The sequence below is a fragment of the Pelophylax lessonae genome (assembly GCF_965119305.1).
Source record: "Pelophylax lessonae genome assembly, chromosome: 11".
Classification (NCBI taxonomy): domain Eukaryota; kingdom Metazoa; phylum Chordata; class Amphibia; order Anura; family Ranidae; genus Pelophylax; species Pelophylax lessonae.
Window position 1 is genome coordinate 73,824,659 of NC_138778.1, and position 23,324 is coordinate 73,847,982.

Sequence of the window (23,324 nt, forward strand, 5' to 3'; positions counted from 1 at the left end):
CTGCAAGGCAGATGGTGAAGGCAGCCCCACAGTACTTGATGTGTCACGCACCAACAGCGGACATATCCAGGAAATAAAGGGATGATGGTGGAATGAAAATTAAACGCCACAGGGGGGGGGGGAGTTATGGAGATTACATGTTTCGGGACAAGCCCTTCGTCAGATCTCCAGTGTGTAACGTTCATGCGTTTTTGTTAGTGGATGGATTTACAGCTGCAGAATTATTACACTCAGTAGCCTTGTAGAGAATCTGTTGAACAAACATATCCAACTCTCAGGACTTCATCACCGTGTACAGCCTGTTATATACTATATATATTAATAGATGTTAAATGGAGGGATAGAATATATGAAGATATATAGATGAGAGACAGGCTATTATGGTGAGCACTAGAGGTAGTAATAGGAGAGTTGCAGGTGATGGTGAAACAGATAGGTTCTGATGTCAAGTATAGTGCAGATGGTAAGAGGACACAGATGGAGTATACTTAGACAGAGTAACCTAGTGCAAGGATAGTTGAAGGTAGTCCCAAGAGCTAACAGTCTATGCAGATGATAGTGAGTAGATAGATACAGATAGTCTTGGTAGTTGCAGTAGATGACAGTAGGAGATTGGTTAGTAAGAATCCCCTGCGGGGTACTTATCACTCAGAAAGGGTTAGTGGTAACAGTGTCCATTGGAGAAGGGTGATCCTGTAGCGAGATACAGATCACCAGCGAGGTTTCCGGCTTCAGGTTTCAGCGAGGGAGAATGTCAGCAGCTCCGACTTCACAGGAAGAGGTGCGGTGAACATGTGGTTTGAACGAGCGATGAGTGAAGGCAAACCGGCGATTGAAATAGCCGCTCATAGCGGCGCTCGGCAATGATGTCATCCGGTCTTAAAGGTGTATGCGTCTTTTGTTATACAAGATGGGACGCAATTAGCAGAGGAGAAATATGGAGACAAGGGTACCAGAGGTACCAGAATATTACAGTACCCCCCCCCTTAAGGCCGGCTCCGGAAGACCTCTAGAACTGTTTTTTCCGGATATTTCAAGTGGAATTTGCGAATCAGTCTAGGGGCATGTATATCGGAGGTATCCAGCCAGGTGTCGTCTTGGGGCCCATAGTTCTTCCATCGTACAAGATACTGGAGTCTTCTTCTATTGAAACGGGAATCCAAAATTTCTTTTATCTCAAATTCTTCTCCACCTTCTACTTGTACAGGAGGTGGAGGTGAGATAGTAGGCCTTATTCCTTGGTTAGGAACATGGGGCTTCAGTAGAGACACATGGAAGACAGGATGTATCTTGAGATCTACTGGCAATGTGAGTTGTACTGCAGCTTTTCCAATAAGCTTCTCTATTGGAAAAGGTCCCAGAAATAGAGGTCCAAGTTTTTTACTAGGAATTTTTAGTCTCAGATTTTTTGTAGAAAGCCAAACAAGATCCCCAATGGCATATTGGGGAGAGGGTTTCCTACGGAGGTCGTAGTACTTTTTTTGTTGGCTATGAGCATGGGATATGGTATTGTTGAGTAATCCCAGAGAATCCTTTATCTGGGCAAGATAATCAGATGCCACTGGATTACTTGATGGCAAGATACGTGGAGGAAGGAGTGTGGGATGAAACCCATAATTCAGGAAAAACGGACTTTGCTTAGTAGTGCTATGAGTAGCGTTGTTATAGGCGAATTCCGCCAGCGGGAGGAGATCTGCCCAATCGTCTTGTAAATACGAAGTATAGCAACGCAGGTACTGTTCAATGCACTGGTTAACTCTCTCTGTCTGTCCGTTGGTCTGAGAGTGGTAGGGAGAAGTAAGGTTACGCTCTATTCGCAGTATCTGACATAGAGCTAGCCAAAACTTTGAGATGAATTGTGACCCACGGTCAGACAGCAGTGTTTTTGGAATACCATGTAACTTAAAGACATGTTTCACAAGTAATTCCGCTGTTTGTTTGGATGATGGTAGTTTTCGAATAGGAGTGAAATGTGCCATCTTGGTCAGATGGTCCACTGACACCAAGATGGTGTTGAATCCTTTGGAAGGTGGTAGTTCCACTATGAAGTCTAAGGATACTACTTCCCACGGAACCTGGGGTATCGGTAAACTACAAAGTAACCCCGATGGTTTCGTGTTGTCAATTTTAGACCTTGCACAGATATCACAAGATGAAACAAACTTTTTTACAGTTGTCTTCATGTCTGGCCACCAAAATTGCCTAGTGAGTAGATTGAGAGTTTTAGTCATACCCATATGTCCTGCCATAGGTACATCATGCGACAATTCTAAGATCTTGGTTCGCATAGTAGGGGGTATGTATAATTTATCGTTGTAGTAGAGGAAGCCTTCTGAGTCAGTAGTTAGTTGTGGTGGAGGTGAGTCCAATCCTATGCTGTGCAAAATCTCCTCCTTCAGGGAGCGAACGACTCCGATAATACGTTCAAGTGGTATTATAGGAACTGAGGGAACCTCAGTACAATCCTTCTCGGCTAGTCGTGAGAGTGCATCCGCTTTTTTATTTTTGTCTGCGGGCGTGTAAGTCACTAAAAAATTAAATCTCAGAAAGAATAACGACCACCGTACCTGCCGGTGGGAAAGAGTTCTATTAGTTTGAAGGTATTGAAGGTTTTTGTGATCAGTATATACCAGGATTGGCAATTGAGTGCCCTCTAGTAGATGTCGCCAATTCTCTAACGCCAATTTTATGGCTAATAACTCCTTCTCACCTACTGGGTAGTTCACCTCGGGGCTACTTAATGACTTTGAGAAGAAAGCAACTGGGTGAAGAGGTGAGGTGTTTGTTGGTCGTTGTGAGAGAACTGCTCCTACTGCCATATTAGACGCATCTACCTCCAAGATGTATGGAAGGGATGGGTCTGGATGGCATAGTATGGGGGCAGTAGTAAATCTTGATTTCAGCAGAGAGAATGCTCCACTTGCTTCTTTTGTCCAAATAAATGGTTTCTTCGTGCTTGTAAGTTGTGTGAGAGGTTTCACAATCGCAGAGAAGTTCTTAATGAATTTCCTATAGTAATTAGAGAATCCTAGGAACCTTTGTAATGCTTTGCGAGTGGTTGGCACAGGCCAATCCAGAATGCAGGATATTTTGCTCATGTCCATTTTGATTCCACTTTTAGATATAATATATCCTAGGAATAGTACTTCCTCTTTATGAAACAAACATTTCTTTGATTTAACATATAAGTTATGTGCAAGTAGTCTTGACAACACAAGTCTCACATGTTTTATGTGCTCAGGTAAGGAATGAGAATAGATAAGTATATCGTCCAAATATACTACCACACAAACATCGAGCAAGTCTCGGAATATCTCATTTATAAACCGTTGGAAGGCTGCGGGAGCATTACATAGCCCAAAGGGCATTACAAGGTACTCAAACAGTCCGTATCTGGTTCTGAATGCCGTCTTCCATTCATCCCCTTTACGGATTCGAATTAAATTGTATGCCCCTTTTAGGTCCAATTTTGAAAAGAAAGAAGCCCCACGCACCTGTTCGATAAGTTCAGGAATAAGAGGTAAAGGATAACGATCCTTTATTGTGATGGCATTTAATTGTCTGAAATCAATGATAGGCCTAAGGCTAGAGTCCTTATTGCGGACGAAGAAGAGCCCGGCAGCAGTGGAGGAAGTAGAAGGTCGGATGAATCCTTTTGCCAAGTTCTCATCCAGATACTCCTTAAGATGAGAGAGTTCATCCTGTGAGAGAGGATAAACATGTCCGAAAGGCAACTTGCTATTAGGGAGTAGATCGATACAACAATCATAGTCCCTATGGGGAGGTAGCATTTGAGCGTTTTTCTCAAGGAAAACCTCCGATAAATCCTGATAACACTTGGGAATCATGTCATCCGGCAGTACAGACAGGATCCTATCATGTGTGGGGAGGTTACACGTCGTCTCACAATAGTGAGAAGAGAAAGCTAACGTTTTTGTTTTCCAATCGATGATTGGTTGATGTATGTGCAACCAGGGAAGTCCCAAAATGATTGGAAAATGTGGTGAAGTTAATACATCAAAGGTGGTGGTCTCCACATGAGACTCGTCAGCAGTTACAAGGAGTGCCTGTGTCTGACTGGTGATAGGACCAGAGGATAAAGGGGTACCGTTAATAAAACTAACGGAGACAGGTTTGGGTTTTGAAACAATAGGTATTTTATTAAGGGAGACAAAACAAATGTCAATGTAGTTTCCACAGGATCCGGTGTCAATCATAGCCTTGGTGGTGATCCTAGTTTGGTCCCACTGCAATGTTAATTGAACAAAAAGATAAGGATTAGAAAAGGAAGTTGTGAGTCCCCCTAGCAAGACATTTGAACACTCACCCTCTTTCCTGCGGACAAGAGGACAGTCGTTTACCAAATGATTCGGGGATGCGCAGTACATGCAAAGATGTTCGGTTTTCCTCCTGGCACGTTCAGAAAGGGTCAGAGGTGGACGTATCATTCCTACTTCCATAGGAGTAGGGTCAGCAGGCAACATCCGAGAAGGACTGGAAAATGGTGAGCCCATCTTCTCAGCCTTTCTTTCTCGTAGTCGTCTGTCAATATTGATACTGGTCTGTATCAGTCCCTCTAGAGTGCCAGGTAAATCCGCTCGGGCGAGCTCGTCTTTAACGGCCTCAGATAAGCCGAGTCTAAACTGCGTTCGCAAAGATGTGTCGTTCCACCCTGAATCAGGGGACCATCTTTTAAAATTCGCCACGAAATCTTCAACAGGTCTCCTTCCTTGCTTTAAGGCCCGTAATTGGGTATCAGCGGTACTCTGCTTGTTGGGGTCTTCATATAAACTAGCAAGTTGTGCTAGAAATAAGGGATAAGAATTAAGGAGTTGATCATCCTTTTCAAAGAGAGCATCTGCCCAGGTCCGGGGTTCACCCATTAAATAGGAGATGATGGTACAAACCTTAATTTGGTCAGTGGTGTAGGTTAGAGGTTTTAACAAAAAAAACAATCGACATGCGTTTTTAAATTCACGGAATTTGCTCCGATCACCAGAAAACACTATGGGAGGGTTTATCTTAGGCTCACGGGGCTGAGCAACAGGAGGCTGTGTGAGACGGCCAAGCTGCTGTCTCAAGGTCTGATTTTCATTTTGTACCTCTGTAAGCGCAAGGATCAATGCATCTACTTGCTGTTTTAATTGTAGTACATGAGTGGATAATTCTGCTGAATCCATATTTTTTTTAAAGGCTCGTTCAATCTGTAACGTTCATGCGTTTTTGTTAGTGGATGGATTTACAGCTGCAGAATTATTACACTCAGTAGCCTTGTAGAGAATCTGTTGAACAAACATATCCAACTCTCAGGACTTCATCACCGTGTACAGCCTGTTATATACTATATATATTAATAGATGTTAAATGGAGGGATAGAATATATGAGGATATATAGATGAGAGACAGGCTATTATGGTGAGCACTAGAGGTAGTAATAGGAGAGTTGCAGGTGATGGTGAAACAGATAGGTTCTGATGTCAAGTATAGTGCAGATGGTAAGAGGACACAGATGGAGTATACTTAGACAGAGTAACCTAGTGCAAGGATAGTTGAAGGTAGTCCCAAGAGCTAACAGTCTATGCAGATGATAGTGAGTAGATAGATACAGATAGTCTTGGTAGTTGCAGTAGATGACAGTAGGAGATTGGTTAGTAAGAATCCCCTGCGGGGTACTTATCACTCAGAAAGGGTTAGTGGTAACAGTGTCCATTGGAGAAGGGTGATCCTGTAGCGAGATACAGATCACCAGCGAGGTTGACGGCTTCAGGTTTCAGCGAGGGAGAATGTCAGCAGCTCCGACTTCACAGGAAGAGGTGCGGTGAACATGTGGTTTAAACGAGCGATGAGTGAAGGCAAACCGGCGATTGAAATAGCCGCTCATAGCGGCGCTCGGCAATGATGTCATCCGGTCTTAAAGGTGTATGCGTCTTTTGTTATACAAGATGGGACGCAATTAGCAGAGGAGAAATATGGAGACAAGGGTACCAGAGGTACCAGAATATTACACAGTGGCATTATGCAAGGGGATTTAAATAGAGGAGGAAGGAGGAGTGAAAGGAGAGATGTTGGCAACCCCCCTGGCTCCCCCTTCAAACAGCTGCCGCTGACATGGACACAAGCATAACCACAAATAAACAACAAATGTACATGAATACATGGTGAACAATAAATATATACATATATCAGAAATAATATATATATATATATATAAAAATATAAAAAAGAGACAAAAATGCAAAAAAATTATTAAAAAAAATTAAAAAAGCAATGAAAAATAAAGGAACAATGAGCAAATAGAATGAAATAAAATAATGTGAAGAATATATGTAAAAAGAAAATTGTATGGAAGAAAAAAAAAAAGGTATTTCTTGTAAAAAAAAGGGGAGGGGGGGCTGGCGCCTTTATATCACGGAATATATATCCAATTCCTCATTCAACCCATGAGGAGAAAGCGTATTGAGTTTATAGATCCAGAATATTTCTCTCTTGCAAAGCAAGGAGAAACACTCGTTTGTTAGGGTGCCCTTGGGAATAGATTCAATGGCCCAAACTTTCAGATCTCGCACATTCCCATTATGATGAGTGGCGAAATGGCAGGGGACACTGTGGGGAACCTTTCCATTTCTGGTGGTCAACCCTTGGATGATAGCCCTGCGGTGTTCACCTATCCACGTGCGTAGATGGCGGATAGTGCGGCCCACATAGAGTAGGTTGCAAGGACAGTGCAGCACATATACCACACATTGTGTGGAACATGTGATGAACTGTCTGATGGAAAAAGAATTGCCTAATGTATCGCAAAAAGAACTACGGCCATGGATTATGAACTGGCAAGTTAGACAGCTCCTCTTCTTGCATTGAAATGTGCCTACTCTGTCATTGAAATAAGACCTGATGTCCATGATTCAAATAGACCCACAGGTGAGAGAATTTCATCTGTGGTACAAAAAGAGGGTACTTTACATGTCCTTCAGGAGACAGCATATCTTAAAGCTGCTCTGGACACCCTTATCAAGCATGTCACAGATGTTAGACTAATCACCTGCCCCAGCAGAATAAGCCTAGGCCTCCACCTGGGAAGGCGCATCCCTCTTGAAAGCCAAGAACAAGTTGTTGTGTTTTTTTTTGTACAATCTTAATTTTAGTTTTCAAAAACAAAAAGAGCACATAAGAATCAGTAAAATAATATACAAAAACAACAATTGTGTTCATCTCAATAACTTTAAATGTACAAAAGGAGAAAAACAACTCTAGAGAGACATATATAATCATGCTTATTGACATTCATAGGTTCCCTAGCTACCAGAAAACAACTCTTAGGTACACTCAAGTGAGTGATACCTTTTTGTGCAGGAACAGTATAACCTCCTCACTGCCGCCCAAGCTATGGGTTTGGCAGCAGGGCTTGAGGTTCCCCACACCGTCACTGGATATTATATGTGCCAACTAAATCACAGCCGAGGGACTGATGTTTATTGGTCAAGAACCAGAAAAAAACACCAAACATAGATACAGAGAAGGAAAAAAAAAAAGGGGGGGGGTCTCTCCCGTTATAGGGGCAAGGAAAAAAAAAAAAATAAGCTCCTCTAGCACGTGGTTTTCCCCATCATGTGCGTGTCTAGGATAAGAAGGTTTAAATGTTCAGGCTCATTGGTTCGCTTGGACAAGATGCAAAAATAAGGGGTTGGCTAGCGCTAGGAGAGCAATATCCAAACTAGAGGAGACTGTATGTGACCCAACAGTATATCATTTCCAAGGTGCCCAAATGAAGTCAAAGCGGCCTTGTCTCCCTTACATGTGGTTATCCACTCCTCCGCCTCCATAATTTCCCTTACTTTCTTTTTTTTTTTTTTTTTTTTTTTATTATTTTTAAGAGAAAACAACATACAAAAACAGAGCCTTTGGGCATACCCTGGCTCAGAACAATACAAAAAGAACAAACAAAACAAATATAATTAACTAAACGGGAATAACCCCAAACAAGGCTGCAACCATAGTTCACATAAGATTATGCTTCACCAGTGAAGGACTATGTATTATGGAAAAGTCCAATCACTGCGGGACACCTCAGGAAACGAGGAAGGAAAGAGTGAACATATATTTAGGCCATAAACAATAAACAATATAAAATGCAATCGCTGGAGATAGGAAATTCACTAAGCCCAATGAAGAAGTCCAAGTTCAGGTGCAGATGACAGAAATTGGTGAGAAAGAAGTGCAGCTAGCTGTATATTCTGTGTGCCTCCACCATCAAGCCGTGACACCCCATCAAAATGGACACTTACCAAATCGATGATCAATAAAAGCCTGCATACATCAAAAAGAATTCTCCACCAATGGACAATTTGCACCCACAGCTTGGCTCTCAGAGGGAATCCATTTCTCAAACGCCAATCAACTCATGCTGGGTTCCTTGATGTCCTGAGCCTGCGAGTCCTCTACATTTAGCATTGAGCAGTAATCTTGGGGTCTTCTCCAGTCATGGATGGTGCTCCCAATGTTCTCGGGTCGGTATCCTGTCTGTAGAGTAGGACTGGATCACAGTGTGCACCTTCCAACGACTCCCAACCTCTCACCTGCAGCCTGCCTTGCTGCTCCCCTCCCCTTTCCTGTGTTTTGACTTGACCAAGGGAAGGCTGAACTGTTTTTTTCCCAGATCCTAAAATGATGAAAAAATTAGATTTTTACATTTTTCTTTTTGCAATGTTATTATAATTATTATTATTATTATTATTTTTTTTTTCAGAATTGTCGCTTTTTTTGTTTATAGTGCAAAAAATAAAAAAACACACAGGTGGTGATCAAATACCACCAAAAGAAAGCTCTATTTGTGGGGAAAAAAGGACATCAATTTTATTTGGGTACAGTTTTGCACGACTACGCAATCATCCATTAAAACAACGCAGTGCCGAATGCCAAAAAATGGTCTGGTCATTAAGGGGGAAAATCTTCCAGTCCAGAAGTGGTTAATGAGAAGAAAGACCAGATTTTTGCATGTACTGTGAAATTTGTTCCCAATATTTCATTAAGGATTACAGGTTCCACCCATCTATGTTTGGGATCTACTCTTAGTACTGCTTTTCTACAAAGCTAAAGCATTATGGGAGTGGGAAGGGTTTTGTCTGGCTGGCTTATTGTTACTTGTTTGCAATTGTCCAGTTTCTCCTGAAGTCAGCAGTACAACCCAACTATATATAGTTACATAGTTAGTGAGGTTGAAAAAAGACACAAGTCCATCCAGTTCAACCTATGATGTGTGTGTGTGTTTGCTTTTAACCGTACATTGTATACCCCTGTATGTTGTGGTCTTTAAGGTGTCCATCCAATAGTTTTTTGAAACTATCAATGCTCCCCGCTATCAATGAGCCCTGTTGTATATATGAACAACTGAATCCTATGTCCCCTAATAAACTTCAAAAAATAAATTTTACAGTAAGTACAAAAATCCATTGTTTTGTACCTGCCTGACAGAAAAAAAATGTAACCATTTTATTACCATAATTAAAAATTGTATACAAAACCACTGTACACTCCCTTTAAGACTGAGTGTTCGTACCATATTCGTTGCTCAGTCATGACTGGATCTTTTTTAAGAGTAGTGTTCTGATTCCATACAGCATGAAAGTAGCGCTGACAGTCCAGAGGTCACAAGATCAGAGTTAAAAGGCAAGAAACCATATGGACACAGGGGTCGCAAAACGGGAAGTGGAAAAAATGCCTCAGGAGCCAGTGGTGCATCTTCTACAGGTATTTTACCACAAATGTTTCTCTGTTATATATTTTCCTTGTTGTTTAAAAAAGGCCCCAGAAGACATATCTTGTAATCCTGTGTCGCTGTAAGAAAAAGCTGGCTGAAGTTGTATGTCACTGTTCTTTCTGATGTATTTTTTTTAGTTAATTGCTATTCTAGGCGACTACTACCTGTACCCACTGCAATTTGTCTCCCAGAGTTGACAGATGCTTGTATTTGGTACATATGCCATAAGGGGGTGATTCCCCTTTTCTCCTTTTCTCTTTGTGAGCACTTCCAACCCCAAAGAAAGTTATTACTTGGAAGTTAACCCTTAAATTGCCCAACTGTTGCAATCTTAGCATGTATTGGTCATATACTGTGTGACCAATGTCAGTACTTTTTTTGTATAATTGATTATGAAAATAGTGAAATATAATTGTTCAAAAAGAGATGTTTGCAGGGTCAGTCCCCCTGAACCAACACACATCAGCTTCTTATATTTCAGAACTCTGGCAGGGAGATTTCCTCACTGGAGATTCCAAAAGATAAGAAAAACAGTGGAAGATATATTTGTCAGCTTCCACAAATACCTGAAATATCAGATTAGGTGCAGTGACTGTATCAGAAATTTGTAAATATTCTACCTTCACTTGTTGGGTAGTAGTAGTCTTCTCTCACTAGATCTCCCACTGCAGGTAGTGTTTCCTCTCCTCCTGATTTGGTAAATTTCCCCAAGTTGGAAGAACAGGAGGAGGAAGAGGAGGAGGATGAAGAAGAGGATGATGAAGACACAGGGAGATCATCCAGGCCAACACCATCATCTCCTCCAGAACTCACCTTCTCGAGCTTTGGTTCCATCATGCGCTTCTCTAGTGAATCCTTAACACATGCCCGACCATGGGACCCTTCCTCTGGGGAAGCTAGACAACAGAAGTGGAGCAGAGATGGTACTGAGCCCCCACGGGAAAAGAAACACAAAGGCAGTCAGAAAAGCAGGCACGGTCCTGGAAGACCCCGGGGGAGTAAGAACAACCCACCACATAGCATTTCCTCCTCCACGTTGCCTCTTCCTCCACGGCATTACACACATCAATCTACTCTTCATAGTGTCAGCATGGAGTCATCCCTGCTGTCCTCAGGTAAAGTAATGATACTTATGCTTGGGTATAAATATATATATATATTAGGGCTGGGCGATAAAACGATAACGATATGTATCGCGATAGACACGTGATCGATATCAATAAAAAAATTGTTCGATAAAACATTCGATATTTTTCCTTAAGCAGTCTCACTCATAGCGCTGCAAGTCGGCTTCTATTCCTCCTGCTTTTTCTCTTTTTCACAGTTGGAAGTTGCCGCCTACTTGCTCGGAGGCTATGATTGGATAGCGGTTAGGTACTGATTGATTTTCATTGGGACTTTGGAGGCGTTTTTCGATTGGTCCTGGATTCATTTCCGGTTCATCCGAGGTACGCTTCCTCTGTCCTTAGCAATGTGTGATTGGCTGGATCAGACGCCGCTCCTCCCTTTCCGACTCTTGCAGCCATTTAATGGGGTGATCGGCGGTCCTGAACCACGCCCCCCTGATGACGTCACGCTTTGACGAAACCGGTAGGGGACCGGTGATCGTCCACCCTGTGTATACCCTGTAGTGTCCTCCTGTTTTACATCGCAGGAGACCGGGCTGCAGCTACCGCACCATCCATTCAGAGATCCCCGCAGGATTTTACCAGGATGTGGAGGTCACATCTTTTCAACTTATCACCTGAGCTTCTTATTGGACTTTTTCCTCTCCACGGACTCTCCTTCTACTGTTTTTTCAGTACACTCTGATACATTGTGGAAATTCATCTATATATATATCAGTGATTGCCTGTTTTTGTGTTTTCCATCAAGCGCTGCATACTTCTGTTTTCATTTTTTCTTCTTCGTCGGAAGCAAACAGAGGACGCAAAGCAAGTATGGTTGTGTTGACATTTTATTGTCTTAAGAACTGAGGGGATTATGATCAGAGGAAGGTTAAGTTTAAAATAAAAATGTTTAAATGTAACATTTTTCTCCTGGTCCTTATTTTAAATGGGTAATAAAAAATATCAATAATTATCGATATCGACCGATATGAAACACTGATATCGTGATACAGTTTTCAGCCATATCGCCCAGCCCTAATATATATATATATATATATATATATATATATATATATATATATATATATATGTTTTTTTTTTTTCATCCACGTGGCCACTTTTGGAACATGCTGAAGGTGAATACATAGGGACTTAATTTTTATAAATTCCCATTGCTTCAGATTTATATGTTCCAGCTAACAATGGAAATTTTAGGCAAATGTGGTTATGTTGTTTTTTAAGTTTTCTTTTATGTACTGGTATTATGTGTATTTCTTCTTTCAGGTATCTATACCAGTAATAAGGACCCCATCTCTGTAAGGACGGCGTGCAGCACCCCACTCCCTTCCAGTATCTTGTCTCACCAGACCTCCCTTCCTCCATACAGCAGAGCTTGCTCCATAACCCCTTCTTCCACAGCCTCTACTACACAGGTCAGAAATTAGTGTGGTAAATGGACACTAGTCAAAATGCATTTGACTGCAAGAGCATAATTTCTGTGTAAAAAGTGCACACTTGGAATTCTCAGAATTCTGATCTGGGTTTAGGCACTAGTGTTTTTATTAAATTATTACTATATTAACTATGCTTATTATTTTTAAAGCCTAGTCTGTCTATCTGTCTGTCTGTCTATCTATCTATCTATCTATCTATCTATCTATCTATCTATCTATCTATCTATCTATCTATCTATCTATCTATCTATCTATCTATCTATCTATCTATCTATCTACACTATATTACCAAAAGTATTGGGGCGCCTGCCATGACACACACAAGCTTTAATGGCATCCCAGTCTTAGTCCATAGGGTTCAATATTGAGTTGGCCCACGCTTTGCAGCTATAACTGCTTCAACTCTTCTGGGAAGGCTGTCCACAAGGTTTAGGAGTGTGTCTTGTGCACTGGTCCAAAATTTTGAGTGTGTTCTTTTCCTGTGTTCATTTGACAAGGAAAGAATGATACCTAAAGAAAGGTATGCTAATATTGCTCTTATCAGCCTGTAGATGTGGTGACTGCATTATTTTGTTTTTTTCAAGGCTTTTTTTTTCCCTTTCACATGTGGATCCTGAAAATACCATACCTTGTCCTTAGGGTGGCTAGGCTTACTGACTCCAGTGGAGAAGCGTGGAGGGGGCTGGGGGTGGCCCTGGGTGCAATATCTAGAGGGGCACAGAAGTCCAGACTCCCGCGCGTGCCACTGTCTGCGCCCTGCCTCCGCTGCTCTACAGGCTATTGCTGCCTGAGCTTCTCTAGCTGTCTGGGATCAGCGATTGGCCACACTCGGTCATGTGTGGGTGCGGACAGAGCTGGCTTTTCACTTTTGTTGGTGATTACGGCATGCTCCCAAGTTCCACCTTGCTGTCCAGGTCTCACCTTCCAGGGCTTCTTACTAGGGCTTCCAACAAAACTGTATCAGCTTTCCATGTCATGATGTCAGGGCTGTTGACAATGGACAAACACAATGCATTCATGCCCAACCCTTATTTTCCCTTTGAAGGAATAGGAGGAGGACCAGTGACCAGCCACTGAAGTAAGAGTAGGTTGGGCTTCAAATGGTCAATCAGAACATACCTCTTGTCTGCTAGGGGAAACTGAGGAGTAGGTGATCATAGACATGGATGGCTGGATTTGTTTTTATGAAAATCTGATACGCACCTAGACATTCCTGCTATTGAAGAACTTTAAGCTTCTAGATCAGGGGTCGAAACCTCCCAGCATGCATGCATGATATGTCTACACAGCCACATTTATGCTGGCATGCGAGGAATGCCTAAGACACCCACCTCCCATGCAGCAGCAAAGCCCGCTGGCAGCTGCTGCTGACTACACAAGAGGGAGCACAGCTGGGATCACCTCATTGCCCGCTTGCCTCCATTCCCACCCACCTCACTTAGCTTGCATAGGCCAACATTTTCAGCAGCAGATGGCTGGATCTAGAGGGTGGTGCGCCGCGCAGCAACCCCACCCTTCCCCCGCACAAACGCTGGTAAGCTCTTTCTCCCATCCTTGGACTACACTCAGGCTTGCCACAGGATGTGCAGCTGAGCGGCTCTTCCCCTGTTTCCCCTGTTTTCCCCTGTTCCCCCTGTTAATCTGTTTCTTCTCCAGAAAGAACCCCCGATCGCCACAGAGCGTGGCTGGCCATTGCAGTTCGGACCTGTGAAATTCTGAGCCTGAAACAGCCAGCTTGTGAATCCAGGTTGTGTCTGCAAAAGAATCAGATCTTAGCTGTGTGCAGTGTTGGGATAAGCAGCTCCTCTGCTCTGCTGAACCCCCCCCCCCCCACCGCCCTGCTGATGTCACCCCCCCCCCACCCTGCTGATGCGCCTCCTCCACTCTGCCCTGATGACCTTCCCTTGCCCTCTGCCCTCCTGACTTTCCCTCCCCTGCACCCTGCTGACGCCCGTCCTCTCCCTTGCTGACACCCGTCCTCTCCCTTGCGGACGCCCGTCCTCTCCCTTGCTGACGCCTGTCCTCTCCCTTGCTGACGCCCGTCCTCTCCCTTGCTGACCCCAGTCCTCTTCCTGTCCTCTCCCTTGCTGACGCCCATCCTCTCCCTTGCTGATGCCCGTCCTCTGCCCTGCTGACCCCAGTCCTCTTCCCTGTTGACTGCATCCTATGGCCTGCTGACCCCATTATCTGCCCTGCTGACCCCATTCTCTGCCCTGCTGACCTCTGTACACTGTCCTACTAATTCCTGTCCACTGCACTACTGACCCACTGTCCTCTAATCCCTGTCTTCTTCTTTGTTGAACCCTGTCCTCTGCCCTACTGACCCCTGTCCTCTGCCCTGCTGACCAACTATCCTGAGCCCCCTGACATTTTGTAGTGCACCCCCACATCAGACAGGCTAGGGTTGAGGGTTAAGTCAGGATTATCAGGTAGGAAGAGGGGTTAATACAGTCGGAGGGAGTGTAGGGACTCACAGAAAAGGAAGGCCAGCCCTGGATTTGAGTACCCTAACAGATTTGCCACGTTGGGTGAAGATGTGGGGGTGGCCAGCTCAGAGGTGGCAGCCCTAGATGTCACTGCTATCCCTAAAAGCCGGGAGAGCAGTCGTTCTAGTAGAGATGGTGAGTGGACTGTAGGTTGGCCTAGACAGTTGGTGGTAATTGGGGATTCTTTAATCATAAGGACTGATAGAATAATTTGTCGCCAGAACCACCTCAACCGAAAGGTCTGCTGTCTCTCTGTTGCCAGGGTTCGGCATGGTGGACTGGGTTGATAAATTACTGGGAGCGGCTGGGCATGACCCAGCTGTCTTGGTCCACATTGGAACCAATGACTGAATATATGGAAGGGGGAGGCTCCTTAAGAACCAATTTAATGAACTAGGCTGCAAGTTGAGGGGAAGGACCTCCAAGGGGATATTCTCTGAAATATTTCCTGTGCCATGCGCAACACAGGAAAGGCAAGGGGAGATTAGAGAGCTAATGCATGGCAAAGACCTGGTTTAAGAAGGAGGAATTTGGGTTTTTAGAGCACTTTTCATTGGGGTGCAACCTATATGCTAAATATGGTTTGCACCTAAATGGAAGGGGGTCTTTTGTGCTAGGGGAAAGGTTTATGGGAAGGCTGGAGGAGTTTTTAACTAGGATTGAGGGGGAGGGGGAATTAGATTATAATGGGGCAGACAGGTCAGGCAGGGGTCAGCCCCTATTGGTGGGCTGAATGGGGAAAGATGTGGGGAGAGTTGTGGCCGAGGATAAGAAGGTTCCCATGTTACAAACAACCATTGGAAATGGTACTATTTGTACCAAAATAAAAAATATGCAAAATAGGTGTGCAAAATGTGACAATGAATTAAAGTGTTTGTTCACCAATGCCAGAAGTCTACCAAGCAAAATAGGTGAGTTGGAAGCTCTGATGCACGTGGAGAACTATGATTTAATTGCTATTGCTGAATCTTAGCTTCATTCTTCACATGACTGGGCTATTAATATTCCTGGCTATGCTCTCTTTCGGAAAGACAGGGTAAAACGGAGGGGTGGTGGTGTCTGTCTCTATGTGAGAAGTGATCTCAGAGTGAGTGTGAAAGAGGACCTAGCTGATGGAGAGTGTGATGAGTCTGAAGCAGTATGGGTGGAAAAGTACATAGGTCTGCGTAATACAAAGATTATCATTGGAGTTTATTATAGACCTCCCAGTATTAATGAAGAGGTGGAGACTCAGCTTCTGGGACAGATAGAAATGGCTGCAAGGGCTGGGACAGTGATAATAATGAGGGATTTTAACTACCCAACATTTACTGGAGTAATGGCTGCTTGAACAATTAAAGGGCAAACATTTATAAACCTGTTATAAGACAATTTTATGGTACAGTTTGAGGCCCTGACTAGAATGATGTTCTGTTTGACCTGGTAATCTCAAACCATGCAGAGCTTTATTAATAATGTTCAAATAAAAGAACATCTGGGTAGCAGTGACCATAATATGATTTCATTTAATGTTAGCTGCAAGCAAAAAACGCATACAGGAAATATAAAAACACTTAACTTTAATGCCCCGTACACACGTGCAGATTATCTGAAGACTTTTGTCTGCAGACTTACCAAAACCATATAATATGAGGTCAAACCTAAACACTTTCAATTTGTATGCAATCCGGCAGGCCCTTGCACTACATAGAAAAGGTAAATCTGAAGACAAAAGTCTTCAGATAATCTGCACGTGTGTACGGGGCATAAGAGAGCAGATTTTCCAAGGATGAGGACTGCTCTCCAGGATTTAGAATGTGAGGGAATATCGGCATCGATGAGCACAGAACTGAAATGGGAATTTTTCAAAAAGACTGTATGCAATTCACAGCAAAGTATATTCCCATGGGCAATAGGTTTAAAAGGCTTAAAATAAAACCTATGTGGCTCACGGCCAAAGGTAAAAAAGCTATAAAAAGTTTAAAAATGAAGGAATACTATCATTGTTTAAATGTTATAAAGAATATATAAAAGGAAAATCAAGGACGCAAAAATTCAAAATGAACGACAGATTGCAAAAGATAGTAGGACAAACCCCAAAAATTATTCAAATATATTAATAGTAGTCAGGTCTGAGCATGTAGGCCCTTTACAAAATAATCTGGAGTGGGTGACTGGGAACAAAGAGAAGGCAAATTTATTACTTAGAAATGTACTACTTAGAAATTATTACTTTCTTCAGCTCTGTGTATACAAAGGAGCATGGGGGAGCTCATGACCATAATGAAGATGGTATTGACACAGCCCCACATCATCCACAATGGCTCAAAAGTGATATTGTCTAGAAATATTTAGACAGAATAAGGGTGGGTAAAGTGCCTGGACTAGATGGCATCCACCTACGCATCCTAAAATAATTGAGCGCTGTAATTTCAAAGCCTTTGTTTCTAATTTTTAGGGACTCGTTAAGGACTGGAATAGTACCACTGGATTGGCGTAAGGCCAATGTGGTGCCTATATTTAAAAAGGGATCAAAGTCTTTGCCAAGTAACTATAGACCTGTTAGTTTAACTTCTATAGTCGGGAAGATATTGGAGAGTTTAATAAAAGACCACATAGATGAGTTCTTCCTGAAAAAAAATATTTCAAGCAACAGACAGCTTGGATTCATGACAGACAGAAGTTGTCAAACAAACCTGATTTCTTTTTTTTTAAGAGGTAAGTAAAACCTTTGACAGAGGATTGGCTGTGGATGTAGTATACTTGGATTTTGCAAAAGTGTTTGACACAGTTCCCCACACACGGCTAATGTGTAAGGTAAAGTCTACAGGCTTGGAAAGATCAGTTTGTAAATGGATAGAAAATTGTCTAAAAGATAGAATTTAGAGAGTAGTGGTTAACGATTCTTACTCTGAATGGTCTAAGGTTATCAGTGGTTTAGTGTTGGGACCCTTACTTTTTGATATCTTTATAAATTATATAGGATCTGGGTTTAAAAGTACCATTTCAGTCTTTGCAGATGACATGAAGCTTTGCAGTGGAATAACTTCCTCACAGGATGTCTCCAACTTACAAGCTGACATCAATGCACTGTTTCATTGGGCAACTATGTGGCAAATGAGGTTTAATGCTGATAAATGTAAAGTTATGCATTTGGGGGCTAAGAATATGCATGCATCATACAAACTAGGGGGAGTAGAACTGGGGGAATCCATAGCAGAGAAGGATCTGGGTGTTCTGGTAGATCCTAAGTCTAATAGTAGCATGCGATTCCAAGCTGCGATTTATAAAGCAAGCAAAGTCCTTTCTTTTATTAACAGAGGCATGGACACCAGAGAGAGAGATATCATTTTGCCCCTGTACAAATCATTAGTAAGACCTCATCTGAAATATGCAGTTCGGTTTTGGGCACCAGTTCCTAAAAAGGATATTGGGGAACTGGAGAAAGTGCAGAGAAGGGCAACCAAACTGATAAGAGGAGCTCAGCTATGAGGAACTGAATTTATTCTCTCTTGTGAAGAGGAGATTAAGGGGGATATGATCAACATATATAAATACATAAGGGGTCCATATAGTGAACTTGATGTTGAGTTATTCACTTTAAGGTCAACACAGAGGACAAGGGGGCACTCTTTACGTCTAGAGGAAAACAGATTTCGTCTCCAAATACAGAAATGTTTCTTCACCGTAAGAGCTGTGAAAATGTGGAATAGACTCCCTCCAGAGGTGGTTATGGCTAGATTACTATAAAAAAGGCCTGGATTTCCTGGGTGTACATAATATTTATGGGTACTAATATTTATAGGTAAAGTTGATCCAGGGAATATCAGATTGCTTCTCGGGGGATCAGGAAGGAATTTTTTTCTCCTGCTGTAGCAAATTGGATCATGCTTTGCTGGGGTTTTTTCGCCTTCATCTGGATCAACTGCGTGTATAGGATTGTGTATATGGGATTGTATGGTTGGGTTTTCTTTACTGTTTTTTGGTTTTTATTGGTTTAGCCAGATGGACTTGTGTCTTTTTGCAACCTGACTAACTATGTAACCTTTAGTTTGAATTCTGAGGTTCTGTACCATGCACATGTCAGTACTTCCTGTTAGTGTCAAGAGCTTCCCTGCCTCCTGTCCCCTTCTACACATTATTGTTAACCAGTTAGCAGCCGTGATGGCTAGTGGAAATGCAGAGGAGGGCAAGCTGTCAACACCGTAAGAATTGCTGAAATTTTCATGTTGCATGTTCCTTGGATTATAGTCACCCAGGAAGCTGGAAAGGGGATCTAAAGATATGTGCAGTATCACTATGGGATGTATTTATAAAATATTTGCATAGCAATTCACCCAGTGGAAGTGGATGTACAATAATTCTGGGCGAAAAACAAATGTTAGGCCTATTTCCTATGCTTGACAAGTGTTTATAATTGATTTAAAAAAGCAAATACTAAGTTTGACTACTTGACGGTGCAGAGTATCATGGAGAATGTAATTCAAATAAATACATTCGACCAGCACAGGAAATAGTCTATGTTTTTGCTCTATTTCCTCAAAACGAATGCAGATGTTTTTTTAAAAATACACCCCTACATGTCTGCACTGTAGTGACATATTCAGTTTAGCACCACTGTGTACTTTAGTTTACTGTAAGCTATTAGCACTGCATATCTTATTAGCACTGCATATCTGTGCCTAGGAAGACTGTTTAAATGCTCAGCCAAATTCTTTTTTGTAGATCCCCTGAGTAAAATTTTACTGATAGTGACTTTAAAGTTTTTTTCCCTTTTTTAAAGTGTATTCTCTGATTGTATCTTGTATAGGTTTTCTCATTGGCTGGCTCCACATTTAGTATCCCTTCATCTAACATTTTTGGAAGTCCTCTATCTATGCCCACACTCCTGAGCCAAGCTGAAAGCAATAGGACAGGTAACCTAATTTTAATTTAGAAATGTATTCAAATAATATAATGCATGGGTTCCCTTTTCACTTTATGTTACTAGCGGATTCTGCCCCCCAAGTTCTGCAATTAGCTGAACAAAACATGCTTCAGTTTCTCCACCAGACTCCTCACTCACTGCGCAGCACGCACACTCCTAGCACACAAATTCTATAGTCAACAGTGTCAATGTTCTTCCCATTGCTTACTGAGTCCAGACACATATGGCACTTTTCCACTGCAAGTACCGGCTCGGCTCTACTCGGCCCTGCTTGGCCCGGTTTGCTTTTCCACTGCTGGTACCGCATGGTACAGTGTTGGAACGGTTCGGTACGGTACGGTATGGTTTGCTTTTCCACTAAAGTAGTACTAAAGTTAAGTGGGTGGGATAACAACGGGGTGGGTTGGATTCTCTGACCAATCAGTGGCTAGTAGTGACTGCATGCAAAGGATTGTGGGATATGGTACCGGGTATGGTACCTCTTGGAACCACAATCGAGGTGGTACTGTTTTTGAGAGCCATACCATTCGGTTCCATGCAGTGGAAAAGCGCCGCTGTACCGTACTGTACCGAACCGTTCCTACACCATACCATGCGGTACCAGCAGTGGAAAAGCACAAAAGCGAGCCGAACCGTTCGGTTCCATGCAGTGGAAAAGCGCCAATAGAAAGCAAGTTTAAGTAATTGTGTTAGCAAAAAAGAGGGGGTGGTTTATATGTGAGAGGCTGTAATGCAGGAATGTGTGTGTGAGATAGAGAAAGAAAGAGATCCATGCCAGCCAGAACACAAAGCTCTCCAGCTATTTTTTTACACTAGCATAGTATGTGCAATAAACTGTGTGACTAGTCTGCAGTGTAAGTGCATTAACAACTTAGGCCAAAGAATTAGTGTTAACCCCTCAGTCACCTATTCCTAGCTTATTGGTGTTAACCCAGTAACACCCAGTCTGTTTGTCTTTTCCCCCTCCGTAATCAGCTGTAATGCATGTTCATTAACCCCTCAGTGACTTGGCCCCAGCTGACAGGATTTAATACCTTGTCCAGTCCCTAAGTCATGTTAAATTCAACTTTTTCTCAGTGCATATTTGATAACCCCCCTTCGCCCCAATCTTCAGTTCATGTGCTTTGACCACTAAATCCAGGTCCCCATAGCTCATATGCAATATTTCCTCAGCTTAATCAGATTTACTGGCCAGCACTGATTTGTGCCCAGGTTTTCTTCTAATACCGTCTTCAATTTTAGTGCCTCCTTTTCAGCCTCCATTGTCCCTTATTTCACTGATATGCTCTTCCTGTTGTTTTTTTCCTCTACAACACAGTAAATCCACAATACACACCATGCAGTGCCCACTGTTTTTAAATAATGTTCTTCAGCATCAGTGGGCCATTCCTGGGCATTGAGTTTTAGCTCTATTCTTCCCTTGTAAAAAACTTTTTTTGGGTAACACCGCTCCCTTGCTGCTTCTTTACCGTTCGTTATTTTTGTGGATGGATGCCAGATGCGTTAAGATGTGCCCACCCCTATCCTTCACCTTGCTCTGAACATATTTGTTAGACTCAACCTAATGTGGTGGATTTTTAACCTGGTGCTGGAGTCAGGGAAACCCATTTCTGCTAAAAACACTGAAAGTTCTCACAACTGATGCCATCGTATCTGGCTATTTAGGAGTCCTGGATGCCCTCTCGGTTTAGTGGACTTGGTTGGTGGAGGAAGCTTGTCTTCCCATCAGCATCCTGGAGCTCCGCACATTGTCAGAATCCAGGCAGACAAGGCCACAGCAGTGGCCCTCATCAAGGGGGCACAAGAAGTCTTGTTATTCAAAGAGAAGTAGACTTGATTCTCACTTGGGCTGAACTGCACATTCTGAACCTGTCCGCTGTCCAAATCTCAGGCATGGGAAATTGGCATGCAAACATTTTCCCCGTCAATCTATGGATCTGGGGAAATGGAACCTTCCTCCTGGAGGTGTTTTAATCCATGTGCCAAAAGTGGGGAATGCTGAATGTGGATCTTCTCGTGTCCAGATTCAACAGCAAACAGAACAGGAATTTGTTGTTAGTATGATAGACCGCGCTACACCTGTTATACAATATTAAAAAATTTCTGGAACACTATCCACACATGTATGAAAATACACTCCAAATATCAACTTAAATTGCAACAGTGTCTCTACATGAACATTTGTCTTCCTATCAAATTGGTATAAGGTGCAGTTCAGTAAAATATAGCAGAGAAGGTCCTCAATTGTAGAATCCCTGATAAGTGGGAGCAATCATCATACAGTATCAGATTATTCACAGGGAGAAAATAACCATCGGTGTTCAATGTCCCCCCCCCCCCCCTCCCATGGATAAGCTGATATGATGATTGCTCCCACTCATGGGGAATACTACAATTAAGGACCTTCTCTGTTATTTTTTTAACAAACTGAACCTTTTACCAATTTGATAGGAAGTCAAGTATCCATGTAGAGACTTTGTTGCAATTTAGGTTGATATTTGGAGTGTATTTATATACATGTGTGGATGCTGTTCCAGAAGTTTTTAATATTGTATAACCGGTGTAGCGCGGCCTATCATACTAACAACACATTTCTCTTCGCATTTTGAACATATAGGACCAGGCGGCAACACCACTTGACAACAGCACTAGCTCGATTTTACCTGTAATTTATATACTCGACTGGGCTAGAGTTTACAAACTATTACCAAACAGAACAGAATTGTTGCCAGGTCTGGGGACCCTGGGGCCTTCGCAGTGGATGCTCTCTTGATTTCTTGTGATCATTTCCATTTGATCTATGTCTTTCCTCTTCTACAGCTCCCTCCTAATCTGCTCTGCAGGATCAATCAAGTGATTTTCATTACTCTGAAGTGGCCCAGGAGGATGTAGTACTCGATTATAACTCCAACTCCTGGTAGACTCTCTGTGGGTCCTTCCAGATCGTCCATTAGTGGCCGCCTTCCAAGCCTTTTAATCAGGGTTCGTACGGTCATGAAAATCCTGGAAAAGTCATGGGATTTTGACATGACACTTTCCAGGCCTGGAAAAGTCCTGGAAAATGAGTAAACCCACTAAGTTTTGGAAAAGTCATGGAATTGTGTTGTGCAACTATTTAATTTTGTCTCTGGGCCCCCTGTATTCTGTGGGAGCGGGGGACAGTAAGTGGACTATTTTCTCTGTTTCGGGTTTAGGCGGATTAATCTGCCGCAGCACACTGCACAGCTGAAGCCTGGTCACTGGCCTCTTCAATATGAATAGACCGTGACAGGCTGGGAACTCTGCGGCAGATTGATCCGCTGAAACCTGAAACTGAGAAATAGTGCATTTACCGTCCCGCTCTCAGGGGCGTACCAGCGGGGGGGGGGCGCGTGCACTGGGGGGTGTCAGGCTGGTGTCCGCCGGGCCGCCCGCATCTCCGCACTGGGTGGGGGAGGGGGGTGTCAGGCCGGTGTGCGTCGGGCCACCCGCATCTCCGTGTGAAGAAGGCAGCTGCAGCGGCAGGAAGAAGGTCAGTGAGAGTGCCTGAGGAGTCTCGTGTGCTGGATAGGAGGGGGATGGGATGGGACAGCTGCATAGAGAGGAATTGAACTTTCCATATTCCTCGTGCTT

At 43.0% G+C, this 23,324-nt stretch overlaps 1 protein-coding gene across 1 annotated transcript in view; it reads left to right on the plus strand.

Moving 5' to 3' along the window:
- MLLT6 (MLLT6, PHD finger containing) overlaps window positions 1-23,324 on the plus strand; it is a 320,203-nt gene that overhangs the window by 141,167 nt on the left and 155,712 nt on the right. The window contains exons 9-12 of the mRNA XM_082272078.1: window positions 9,618-9,747; window positions 10,429-10,872; window positions 12,151-12,299; window positions 19,596-19,701. Coding sequence (XP_082128204.1) covers window positions 9,618-9,747; window positions 10,429-10,872; window positions 12,151-12,299; window positions 19,596-19,701 — 829 coding nt within the window. The remainder of the gene's footprint in view (window positions 1-9,617; window positions 9,748-10,428; window positions 10,873-12,150; window positions 12,300-19,595; window positions 19,702-23,324) is intronic.